A 12,746-nucleotide genomic window follows, 5' to 3' on the forward strand; every position below is an offset into this window, starting at 1 on the left:
CATAAAGAGCCATTAGCATAAGTTAGGTGGTGATTTAGATGCTGAAAATGACTGAGTGCATTTCATGCAGATGTATCAGTTATTTCTAATGGTCTGTAAGCACAATGAACAGCATTGATGACATTCGCCGAGGGATGAACACTGAGGAGGCGGAGGCATTTTATACAAAGGTGTCTGCCTTCAGTCGAAGATGTGAATACTTTAATGACATATTTAAACAGAACCCTTGGTAGGATATTGTTTTATCGGCATGGTAATTAAGCATTTGAATGTTGGCGAACGATCCAGCAGACAATCTCCTTGTGCTTTTCCAGGGCAGCAGAGGCGAGGTAGGACCCATGGGACCCCCAGGCCTGCCAGGTAAACTGGTAAGTCATGCTTTCAGCCTCCAGCAGTTCATTTGCTTCGCACAAAACATGATGCATTTCAAAAACTAAGCAAGGAGAGAAAAACGATTTACAAAGGGCAATTTAACCATCCTTTCTTGATTTTCATTGTTATGTGAAGATGTGCAAAAAGTAAATGAGTAATTTCAAACTAGATTTGAAATACCCTCCGAGGGCATTTTAATCAGTGTGGTTGGAAGCATACATTTTAAAACCGGGAGAGACATCAGTTGCTACATTTGGCCCCTGGTTGTTCTTGGAATGGAAGAGAACTGTGCTGAATGCCGCCTTTTCCTCCTCCAGCTGTGCTTGTTTACACAGCAAGAGGAGCAGTGCCCTGGCAGGGGCTAGAGACTCAAAGAGCCCACTGTTGGGAAGGAGTGCAAACTGGGGAATGAGGAGCTCAGAGGTGGGACAGAGGGGGGGGGTGGGGGAGTTGGTCTCTCTTCTCCCTCGAATGTGGGAGAGAGGCAAATGTGAGGAAGAGAGTGAAACCAACCACACAGCTCATTAATTTTAGACAGGCGTCAACACACCCAGGGCCTGTGTGCTTTCCGTGTTGCAGTAACAGTGATCTGGGGACATGGTGTTTGCTTTTCAGGGTTCTCCTGGCAGCCCTGGCCTCCCTGGCTTGCCTGGCCCCCCCGGACTTCCTGGAATGAAAGGTGACAGGGTAAGCTTTCTAGTCCTCCAAAAGGTCCCTTATTTGGAAGGGATTCCTACTATGCCGAGAAACCAGTCTTGCTTTTGGCTTTGCTTTTAGAAAGTTCTAAATTTTCTAGAATTTATCACAGAGAGCTATCAAGAAAGGTTTTTGAAATTACTGAGAGTTGAGATTAAGAAGCCAAAAAAACCTATTAATATGATAATTTATCAGGAGGGGGAAAAAACGGAGGAAAGTAAAAATTTCTGTTGTAATCATGCTCTCTATTTAGTTCTGAATTTACATTCTTACTAGTCAAGTTGTACATAAATGGGATCAAAGAATGCCCCAAGTTGCCCCAACGCCCTGGGTAGGACAGTGGTGTGTTTCTCTAGGTCTTACATGACTCTTGTTAGGTGGTGAGAGAGGGAGATGTTTTCTTTCACAATATTTGTATTTGTGCTTATCCACCAGCCCAATAAAGGGGGTTGATTCATTTCAAATTACATAGATAAAAATCTTAAAATACTGAAAAAGTATTATATTTTATGCATTACAGGGTGTAGTGGGTGAACCTGGTCCAAAGGGTGAACAGGTAGGTCCTATTTGAATGGTATAAAATGCAGGGTTGAATGTGCATGACTATGCTCGACCAGCAGAGGGCACCCGCTGGTTTATGGGTGTAATTAAAATGTTGGAGGCCAGTAGTTTTTCTCAATGTGTTTCACCGTGAGTGAAACCTAGAGTTTAGTTTGGCCTGTAGCCTTATTCACTGTTTTAATAAGCTGGAGCTAATGATGGCTCCGCCTCCAGGGCTACACATTCTCCTTCCTTTGAAAAAAGTGGCCCTGCCTTTCTCTTTCACCGAATTGGTTTATTCTGATGAAGCCTTCCATAGTCATGTTATAATGTTTTAAGTTTCTCTGTGTCAAGGAATTAGCAAATAAACTATGCATATGAATTAGAACCAGTCCTTTCTCTGGAGATCTTTTCGTACTGTAAGAGCCCTTTGTCAAAGATTACCTAATTATAAGATTGCTGAATATACTCAGTAATCCTTAATTTTAGCAGAAACTCGGCCTCACCTTCTGGCTTTTCTCTAGGCCACTTTCTTTTTGTTTTCTTCTCACATATGGATTCTTTTAAATTTTATTTTTCAATTACAGTTTACATTCAATATTATTTTGTATTAGTTTTAGGTGTACAGCATAGTGGGTAGACAATCATATACTTTACAAAATGCTCCCCTCAATATTTCCAGTACCCACCTGTCTCGGCCATTAAATTAAATTAATTCATTAATTAACTAATTTTTAATCTTTGCCCAAGGACATGCTTAGAGAGAGGAAGGGGGAGGCAGGGAGGCAAGGAGGGAGGGGGATGGGGAGAGAGAGAGAAAGAGAGAGAGAGAGAGAGAGAGAGAGATCAGTGTGAGAGAGAAACATCAATCAGTTGTCTTCCGTACATGTCCTATCAGGGTATTAAACCCCCAACCTAGGTATGTGCCCTGACTGGGAATCCAATCAGCAACCTTTTGGTGCATAGGATGACACTCAAACAACTGAGCCACTCTGGCCAGGCTAGGCCATTTTCAGATTTGGCCTGGCCACCGACAGCTAGATTGGAAAGCCACTGAGAGCATTTTGTATTTCTGCACGACCCTGGAAGCAGTGTGGCCATTTATGAATGCTCATCAATGTTGACTGAGCCGGGGGGCTAAGAATTTTCAAATGTGACTTTTAAATTTCAAATGTGACTTAATTTTTAGGGTGCCTCTGGTGAAGAAGGTGAAGCAGGAGAAAGGGGTGAACTTGTAAGACATTTTTTTTTCTGGCTAATGATGGAGACTTACTGATTTCAAACTGTATTACAACATATATTTTTCCTTTTCTCTGCCCATCTTATCTTTTTTGTCTTCTTTAAAAGTTAAGATGTTTCTTATACATTGTAACAAATGACTTTACAAGATTACAGTCAAGATCAAGTAAGGCAGAGGGGAAACACCTAGATGGTGATAGACCGAGCCTTAAACCTTTGGAGAACAAAGTATTCCCATTCCCTTAGACATGGTGAATTCTCATGTGAGTTTACATATAGACATTCAGGGTAAATATATATATTTACCCTGTTCATGGATATATATATATATATATATATATATATATATATATATATATTTGATTTCAGAATGGAAGGGAGAGGGAGAGAGATAGAAGCATCAATGATGAGAGCGAATAATTGATTGGCTGCCTCCTGCACGCTCCACACTCGGGATCAAGCCCCCTCAAGTGCTGAGCCATGCTGGCCGGGATTCTTATGTGACTATAGAAAGTCTGTGAATATTGCCTTTCATGAAAAAAAACACACAACAACAACATTAAAGTTTTAGTATAGTTAGAAAGCTGTGGCTCACAAGTGTGACCATGGGCATTCTCTGTACTCTAAAACCCTCCAAAGAGGTGACCTCCATCTCCACCTGCGGCTATATCCACAGGAAGACAAGAACAAGTAATTGTTACTGCCAGGACAGCTGGATCCCTTACAGTTTTGACGATGTCTAGCGTGATCTAGTGTGGAAGCTAAAATGTTTGGTCCTTGGGGGTGGGGGTGATGGATTCCTCATCAATTAGTTTTGGAGAGCTTTTAATGCAGGAAAAAATTCTGGTAATGTTTTTATTCAGATTTTAAGGATTTAGAGTTAGTATAAATGTAACATCTGAATTAGGCAAAGCTTCCTAACTATTAAACAAGTTCCACAAATAATTGTTTCTGTTTTAGTTTTCTGTTAGAATTGTTCATTTTATGTACTAAGAGGATGTTTTAAATCATCTGTTTGGTAGTGGAGATGAACTGATGTGCTAAAACTTGAGTTGCATTCATATCTAGACTTGGTGGTGGGAGATGATTTTTAAGGGTTTTTTTTTTTTTGCCTAAAATATGCATTTTTGGCTTGATAGACTTTTGGGATACATTTTAAAATATTGTTAGAGTTTGAAAAACAAAGTCATCAGGTTTAAATGCCTATTAGGTTTTATAACAGAATGCTAGTTTAATATCTTTTAACATTTTAAATTCTCACCACCTAGCATTTTAGATCTGGATGGAGCCTTGGATAGCTCTGATTCAACCCTGTTACTTAACAGATAAGTGAGCCAAATTTGGGAGATTACCTGGCTCACACAGGGTTGCAAAGTTAAGTAGCAAAACTGGGAGTAGAATCCAACTTTTGAGTCTAATGGTTTTCTGTGGTGTCAGGGTTCATCTCTGTTCACGGTTTTCTATAGATTTCAGCAGCATAATATCTTTGTGAATACATTGTTATAATATAATTTTGTTTTATTGATTTAGGGAGATATAGGATTACCTGGCCCAAAGGGAACTGTAAGTATAATGAAAAGTAATGGTATAAAATATAAAAATATCAATAATGCTGAAGAAAATGCCATGTTTTGCTTTATGAAATCATTCTGTAAATTCAATTCTTAATGGACTTATCTTCAAGGAAATGAATGTCTAAATGTATTCGTTAAGTAGTGGATTAATTCAAAGAACAAAACAACAGAGCAAATAGATCTGCCTATTGAACTAACTATTCTAAAGGATTTTTTTTTTCATATTACAAGTGGCTCAATGAATATATTATATGGTAATTTCTTCCCCAAATGGGCCATGTTTAAAGAACTGACTCGTGCTTCACGGTGATGAGAGTATAATTGACTTTTGTTGGCAGTTGTACAATTTGTTGGCAAATATTTCAGTAATTTTCATAATCTCCAGTGTATTCTATGTGGGGAAGTAAGATAGAGGCATAATGCATAAGAAAATGTAATAGAGAATTATTAGAGCTGGAAAATGATTATCTTGTTTAATTCATCATTTTATAGAAACTAAACTAATGTCCTTAGAGATTAGATGAATTCAGAATTATAGAACCGATTAGTGGCAACCCTGGGATGATGTGTAATTTGAAAGGAATGCACTAGGGCAGTGGTCGGCAAACTGCGGCTCGGCAAACCATGGCTCGTGAGCCACATGCTGCTCTTTGGCCCCTTGAGTGTGGCTCTTCCACAAAATACCGACTTCTGCGCATGGGCCACAAAGTTTCAATCGCACTGTGTGCCGCACGTGGTATTTTGTGGAAAAGCCACACTCAAGGGGCCAAAAAGCCGCATGTGGCTTGCGAGCTGCGGTTTGCTGACCACGGCACTAGGGCAATAAAAATTTAGTGTAAGGAGAAAAGATGAAGCTCAGATCTCCATCTCAGATGTCACTAACCACCAGCTGCCAGTTAGTCTCAAAGTCCTTCCTGTTTCTAGAATCTCCCCCACTCCTCTCCATCCCTGTCCAACATATGATCCTGTGGCAGCCATGGACATCTAGACAGAAAAGATAGAACACACTATCCCTGCTCTGCTTAAAATCCTTCAGGAATAACATTTCATGGAGTAAAATCGAATTCTTAGCAAGGTGTGCACAGCTTTTGACAAAGTGTCTGCCTTGCCTGTCTCCTCTCCTCTCCTTCATGTCTGGAACTGCATCTGTTTGCAGTTCTTACACGGCGTGCTGTCTGATGCCTTGTGCTGTTCGCCTAGCCTGCTGCCTTCTGTTTCTTTCCTTAAAACAGCTGCCTCCTCCTATGCATTCAGCCCCACTTTCTCTGGGAAGACTCACCCAGACTTGGCCACAAAGCCCAGCCCTGGGCTCTTTACACACCACCGAGGTGGAACTTATGACTAAGTTGTATTGACTTAGCTGTTTACATACTGCCTCTAAACGCCATGGAACAGTCTCAAGCTTCAAGTAATATCTTTCTGCTAAGACTCTTAGATGGAATTGTTTTGGGATTGAGAACATGTAAACGATAAACCATCTTAGAATTTGGTAATAAAGATGCTATTTCATAGTGTAGCAATAATTGCTAATGTTCAAGCCATAAAAGAAAAATGAACAATGCAGTGATCACTTCATTTAAATTTGGATATAATACTAGGAATTAGCTCTTGATTCCTCACCTCCCTTCCTACCCCCGTCTTCTCCAACATGACCCAGGTGATACTGATGAAATTAAAGTGCACTGTTCCCAAATCAGGGGAAATAGTTACTAACAGGAAGACTGTTGCTGTCCGCAGTGATTTCAGCGTAGACCAGTGATGGTGAACCTTTTGAGCTCAGCGTGTCAGCATTTTGAAAAACCCTAACTTAAGTCTGGTGCCGTGTCACATATAGAAATTTTTTGATATTTGCAACCATAGTAAAACAAAGACTTACATTTTTGATATTTATTTTATATATTTAAATGCCATTTAACAAAGAAAAATCAACCAAAAAAATGAGTTTGCGTGTCACCTCTGACACGCGTGTCATAGGTTCGCCATCACTGGCGTAGACAAACTTGATAGCAGGTGAAGGCTGTTTCTACTTTAGAATACCTCTTCTCACCCAAGGAATTTCCCCCCAGAGATCCAGGGTCCTTATCATGTCCTGGCGCCTTGATCTTTTCATGAAAAATTTCTTGTCTCTTATTCCAGCAATATTTTAGCATTGTCGGCAGAAACTGCACTGATTCGGTCTCCTTTGTTTTCTGCCAGTTCGCTAATGCATTTCTGCATTCACTTTGGCTTCTCCTCGGGGTTGCTTCAGAAGCTGTTACAGTTCTGCACGCCAGTCACCAGACAACTCCCCAGCCTCTCATTGCACATCCTTTGCTCTCCCTGTTGACACTGCCTTTCGGGAAGTCTTTAAGCCGTAATTTCTTCCTAGGAGCAATTTTGACAGGTTGATTTAGATGAATATAACTTTTTTTTTGCATAAAGAGAGATTGGAAAAAGCACACGTGCTGAGCTTTCTTTAGATGTGTCTGGTGAAAGCATTGCTTCATTGCCTTCTTCCCTTCAGTTTGAGACATTTGAGTGTTTCAAAGAGCTTCTTCTAGAGAAATGTTTCATATGAAAAGGAAGCAGGATTAAGTTGCTTTATGAACATTCGTACGTTGAACTTTAGCATCCCTTGCTGCCTCCTGTTCTTTTATCTTCTCATTCTTATTCTATAAACAACAGCACATTGTAATTACTGCACCACACATTCTACCCGAGGTAGTTTAACAAAAAGTGAATTTATTCGGTCTCTTTCTAAAGCAGTTATTGTCCTCGAGGACTCCATCAAATGCTTTCAGTGGTCTGCTTCCAGAAGACAAAAATCTAATGTGATTATGCTTTTATGCTAAGGAAACAGTTTATTTCTAACTTTGTCAATATTTAGATTTTTAACTTTTCAGTACTTAAATTATGGACTTAGTCTTTCTGTTTCAGTATTTTAAATGCATTGCTTTTAAATGCAATGTTGTAAATGTGGTGTTTTACATTATTGATTTAGTTCACGTTAGTATTTTATAATTGCTGGATATATCTGGCATCTTCAAATTCTCCAAAGAATCTTATAAAAGCTAAATGCCTTCTGTTCTTAGAGATATCTTTGTTTTATGCTTTCTGTACTGGTGATATACAAAGTAACATGTAAGAACTCGGTGGCCTTTTTGTGGAAAGAAAAAGTTAACAAGCCTTATTAACAGGTAACTTGCTCTTCGGAAGTGGCTTAAAGTATTAAGAATGTGGTTTTAAAGATGCATTATTTCAATTACCAATTTGAAATAACTATGCAAAAAGGAAAGATTCTTTAAAAGTTCGCTTGAACTGGAATTCAAAGAGACTGGTGAGTAGTGCTGCACTATGTGTCTACGTTGAGAAATTTTCACCTCTGAATGAATAGAATGTAGTAAACCTCCAAGTTTGAATATTAATATTGTATCAACCCTAAGCAGACTTGTATTTAGTCCTGGTGTCACACGGTGCCTTTGTTCTAGGTGGGTAACCCCGGGGAGCCTGGCCTGAGGGGGCCTGAAGGTGGTCGGGGGCTTCCCGGAGTGGAGGGACCAAAAGGACCACCGGGACCCCGAGGTGTGCAGGGAGAACAGGGCGCCACCGGACTGCCTGGCATCGAGGGCCCTCCGGTGAGTGGCAGGCAGTGTCCACCCTTTCTCTGTGGGGACTCCATCCCACAGCACGAGGGGTTGGGGCCGCCTGGCTAGCCCGGACACCGCTCCTGGGCAGTGTGGGCAGTTGTCCTGTTGTAAATCCCGCCACCTGTTCCTGCCATGTCTGTCCGTTTACCCTGTGACAGAGCCTGTCTATGGTTCCGTGTATGACTGCCTTTTCCTTTCCTGCCGCAGGGGAGAGCACCGACAGATCAGCACATTAAGCAGGTGTGCATGAGGGTCATGCAAGGTAAATAAATCATAATGCTTGATTTTTTGTATGCTTTAAAGGAGGGAGTTTTTACATAATACTCATGTCAGTTCTGTTTTATCCAATCGGTTGTTATCACAATAGCTTATAGCTTCAAAGAAAAAAAAATATTGCCTTTCTGGATTAGCCTGGGACTTTTTTTGGCCAAAGGTATTGATTTACAAGAAAGCACACACACACACACACACACACACACACACACACACACTTTTCCCTGTTGAAACTACAATTCTCAGGTATCTTTCTCTTCTTCAACACCCTACCACTCAGTGAGTGCGCAGCACTGACCCAGGCTCTCTCTGTAGATCACATGAGGAGTAATTGACAGACTCCAGGCAGTCAGAAGCATAAGGACGGTATGGCTAATCATGCACCACCTTTACTGAAAATCAAGAACTGGTATTTTACCAAAATGGTGACATATGTTCACATTAGTTAACCTTTACCTTAACTGCCCTGTAGCTATGGCAATTGCTGTTTGCCACAGTCACACTGAAAATGGAGGTGTGCAAATCCTCCTGTAGCAGGAGACCTGGTCACCCTGGGGCTTTCTGGCAAGTAATTGTCTTATTCTGGTTGGAACTACTCCTGGCAGAAAGGAATACTCTTCTTTGTATGCTGATGAGATTGTCTAATTTGTCTCGTAGACTTGTAGAGTTTTCTAGAACAAAACGGTCACCTCTGTATTTGAAAACCAATATAATCTCTTCACTGCAGACATCTTGAAAGGATACTTCCATTTTAAACATCATGGATCCAGAAAATTGTGACTTTATACTAGCTCTTACTTATGTAAGGCACACTTAGCATACTCACATTGAAACAGTTTTAAAATATTGGTTAGAAATGTGTTTCCAATTCCTATTCTCCTTTACACCCTAAAGCATGAAAACATATTACATTAGAATTTGTTCCTTAGAGTATTATAATGGGAACACTGCCTTGTTCTCTATGGTTTTAGTGGATGATTCTTAATCTATTTAATGGTTCCTGAAAAAGCCCACAAAGTTATTAATGTCTAAGACAGACTGTGACCATTCCCAGGAAGCAGGCTATTTTTAATGTTCATTGTCTACTCCAAGCATGAAAAAAAACTTTTGAGAAGAAGAATTCATAAGAAGTCATGAATTCGCAAAGTATTTCAAGTTACTTAGTATCTTCAAGCTAAACCTGTGAGGCCAGGCCTCAAATGGTGTCTCAATACTCATTCTGGATGCTGTTCTTGGCTTTCAAAAAGCTCTGGAAATCATTCTACCTCTGCGAAGAAACTCATTTTGTCCCCATCCTGGGCTTTCCGATAACAAGTCAGGATGCGGTGACACCCTCATTCTTTTAGAACACCACTCACCCCAGAGCCCTGCAGTTGTTTAGTTTTTTTTTTATCCCCATCCCTTTGTCCCTGGTCTCACACCAGCAGGACCAAATATATCCAGGCAGAGCTGAATAGAACAGCCCCACGAAGCTTCCTGGCAGGGAGCCCCTGGGAAAATGATCCAACTTGATTCACTTCTCCCCACCAATTTTCAAGTTCTGGTGACACATTTCTTTTTTTTTTTTTTTTAAAGGCACTTGAAATACCTCTCTTTTCATTTGTATCCCTTTCATGTCTCTGACTTCTCTGGGCTGTTTTGTTTATTATCTTTTAGAGCATCTTGCTGAGATGGCTGCTAGTCTCAAGCGTCCAGACTCGGGAGCTTCCGGCCTCCCTGGTAGGCCTGGACTCCCTGGTCCCCCAGGGCCCCCTGGAGAGAATGGCTTCCCGGGCCAGATGGGACTTCGTGGCCTCCCAGGCATGAAAGGGCCCCCTGGTGCTCTTGGTTTGAGGGGGCCTAAAGGTAAGCCTTTTTGCCCAGGTGGAACCAAGGAACACACACAGTCCCTTTTCAGGTGTATTCGCATGTCCTACCAGGCTCCAGTATTCTGTGAGCTATGATATGTTATTCTCTTTTGTGATGCTGATGGTGAGGATTAGAAAACTGTTACCTGGTATTCCCTTGACCTTGCTCTACAACAACAGCAGAGTAAACACCAGCATAGGGTTGTGTGTTAGGTATTAAATAGGACTTGCAGAAGGACTGGTTGCCTCAAATGGCATTTGCTAGTTGAGGTGAGTATGTCATCTTGGGGTGTGTGTGGCCTGGATCATTTACAGAGACGACTAGATAAAATGAGGAGTTTCTATATCAGCGGTTCTCAACCTGTGGGTCGCGACCCCTTTGGCGGTCGAACGACCCTTTCACAGGGGTCGCCTAAGACCATCCTGCATATCAGACATTTACATGACGATTCATAACAGTAGCAACATTACAGTTATGAAGTAGCAACGAAAATAATTTTATGGTTGGGTCACAACATGAGGAACTGTATTTAAAGGGCCAGAAGGTTGAGAACCACTGTTCTATATCATGATGAGTGACTGACAGCTCTCCGGGGAACTTCAGAAAGGTGTGGCATAAAATAAACGAGAGAAAGACTTATTTTTAAAATGGTGGTGCTCCAATTAGGATTAAATATTATGGTGTGAATGGTCAGAGGGCAAGCAAGCTGCCTTTTTGGATCTATAAATGAATTGCTGATGCATTTGGCTAACTATACCCTCAGCTGGAATAATTTCCTTAATTACATTTTTTTTTTGGCGTGTTCATGTTAATAGATGAGCCCTGACTGGGGCCTCTTGTAAGCCTGGCACCATTTCAGAGTTTTCAGAGGCCAGACAAAACCAGATATGGAGAGAGCTCAGAGTTTATCTTAAAGAGAACTGGAGAAAAAATTTATCTGAGAAAATGGCATCGGCATTCATTGCTGTCCTGCTTTTAGCTGTTAGTTTAGAAACTCATGCTGTAGGTGCTTTGTGGATAGTTCCCCTTCATTCTGTAAACCATTTTAAGAAACTCCATTACCTTGGGTGATGGCTGGCTTAGTTGGCTCCGTTGTGTCGGCGCGCCTAGGATGTCTTCTTAGCTCTCGGGGGTTCACTTGGGAGCTGTGGTTGTGAAAGAGTGGCCCCAGGAGCATCGCAGCACCAGGGAGAGGCCTTGTTAAGAGTGCAGGCTCTCCAGACCCTCTGATCAGAACTGGAGGTGGGGCCCAGCAGTCTGCGCTCTAACAAGAGGCCGGATTCCCATGCAGCTAAGTGCACGAGGCCCATTTTCCTGCTGAAAAGGGACACCTGTAGGGCCTATAGAAGCCACAGCCCTATGGTCCTTGGCTGAAAGGAAGTCTCCCTATTTGGGTAGAGCCTAACTTTGAGTTAGTAACAGAACTCTCCTAAAGTCCCATCTGATTCCTTATAAATTGCAAACTGTTGACTTGCTCCGTTAGGAGAGGCGGCCCAGAGCTGCCCTCCACAGGCCGGGCTGCGTGCTGGGACCACCTGAGGAGCTTTAGGAATGACTTGAGTCTGGGTCCCATTCCCAGAGATTCTGATTTAATTGGTCTGGGCGTTGGAGTTTAAAAATACACCCCAGGTGATTTCAATGTGCAACTAGGGCTGAGGACCACAGAAACAAAGATGAAATGTTTGAAAACTGTCCAGAAAGCCCTTTTAAAAAATATTTTTATTGATTTCAGAGAGGAAGGAAGAGGGAGAGAGTTAGAAACATCATTGATGAGAGAGAGAGAGAATCATTGATTAGCTGCCTCTTGCACGCCCCACACTGGGGACTGAGCCCACAACGTAGGCATTGCCCTGACTGGGAATCAAATGAACCGTGACCTCCTGGTTCATAGGTCGACTCTCAACCACTGAGCCACATTGGCCAGGCTGGAAATCTCTTAACAGCACTGACTTGTGGCTGGGCTGGGCTGGGCTGATTTGGCCCTAGGAGATAAACCTAATTTTGAGGGGGAGAAAGGTACATTTCTATATTTGTAATGTGGGCAATGTCTCCACCACTAAGTCCATTTGTCAAGCACAGCTTGATCATATAAGGGATGTCCCCCTAATTTTCCTTCAGTATTCATGACGTAGTCTATAGTCTAGAAGTGATGCAGTCCTTTTCTTTTTTTCTAAAAGACTTTCTCTCCCCAGCGCTCTCCATCTCTTTCTTGTCATTGGATTCCTTTAAAGCAGCACCTTTTCACGTTTCATTTCTTAAAACTTGGGGTGTATGCAGAAAAAGTAATCAGATTTTCTTTATCAGTCAATGCTGTCACACACTTGGGAATGCATGATTCTAGGTCACTGGCCTTGACCTCTCTTGTCCCCCCACATTCATTAACAATGGCATGTAATAGAAAACATAGTGCTTCACCATCCAAAGGTTACAGATCACCTTTTCCGTGAGAAGAAGCACTTCCCATTTGAGACATCAATGTTCAGCCAATTAGAGAAGAGAGATGCATTTCATTGTCAGCTGTTGCCTTTCCCCATCCCTCATAAAGGTATGGAGCCTTGCTCTGCCATGTTGTCACTTT

The 12,746-nt window shown here is 41.7% G+C and overlaps 1 protein-coding gene across 1 annotated transcript in view; it reads left to right on the forward strand.

The window, feature by feature from the left end:
• COL9A1 (collagen type IX alpha 1 chain) overlaps positions 1 to 12,746 on the forward strand; it is a 90,953-nt gene that overhangs the window by 64,988 nt on the left and 13,219 nt on the right. The window contains exons 29-36 of the mRNA XM_070418309.1: positions 315 to 368; positions 988 to 1,059; positions 1,589 to 1,624; positions 2,798 to 2,842; positions 4,378 to 4,410; positions 7,889 to 8,035; positions 8,255 to 8,309; positions 9,977 to 10,165. Of these exons, the coding sequence (XP_070274410.1) occupies positions 315 to 368; positions 988 to 1,059; positions 1,589 to 1,624; positions 2,798 to 2,842; positions 4,378 to 4,410; positions 7,889 to 8,035; positions 8,255 to 8,309; positions 9,977 to 10,165 (631 nt within the window). The remainder of the gene's footprint in view (positions 1 to 314; positions 369 to 987; positions 1,060 to 1,588; positions 1,625 to 2,797; positions 2,843 to 4,377; positions 4,411 to 7,888; positions 8,036 to 8,254; positions 8,310 to 9,976; positions 10,166 to 12,746) is intronic.

Source organism: Myotis yumanensis, unplaced genomic scaffold (assembly GCF_028538775.1).
Source record: "Myotis yumanensis isolate MYYU_CA2020_CCGP unplaced genomic scaffold, mMyoYum1.0.hap1 SCAF_6, whole genome shotgun sequence".
In the NCBI taxonomy this organism is placed as follows: domain Eukaryota; kingdom Metazoa; phylum Chordata; class Mammalia; order Chiroptera; family Vespertilionidae; genus Myotis; species Myotis yumanensis.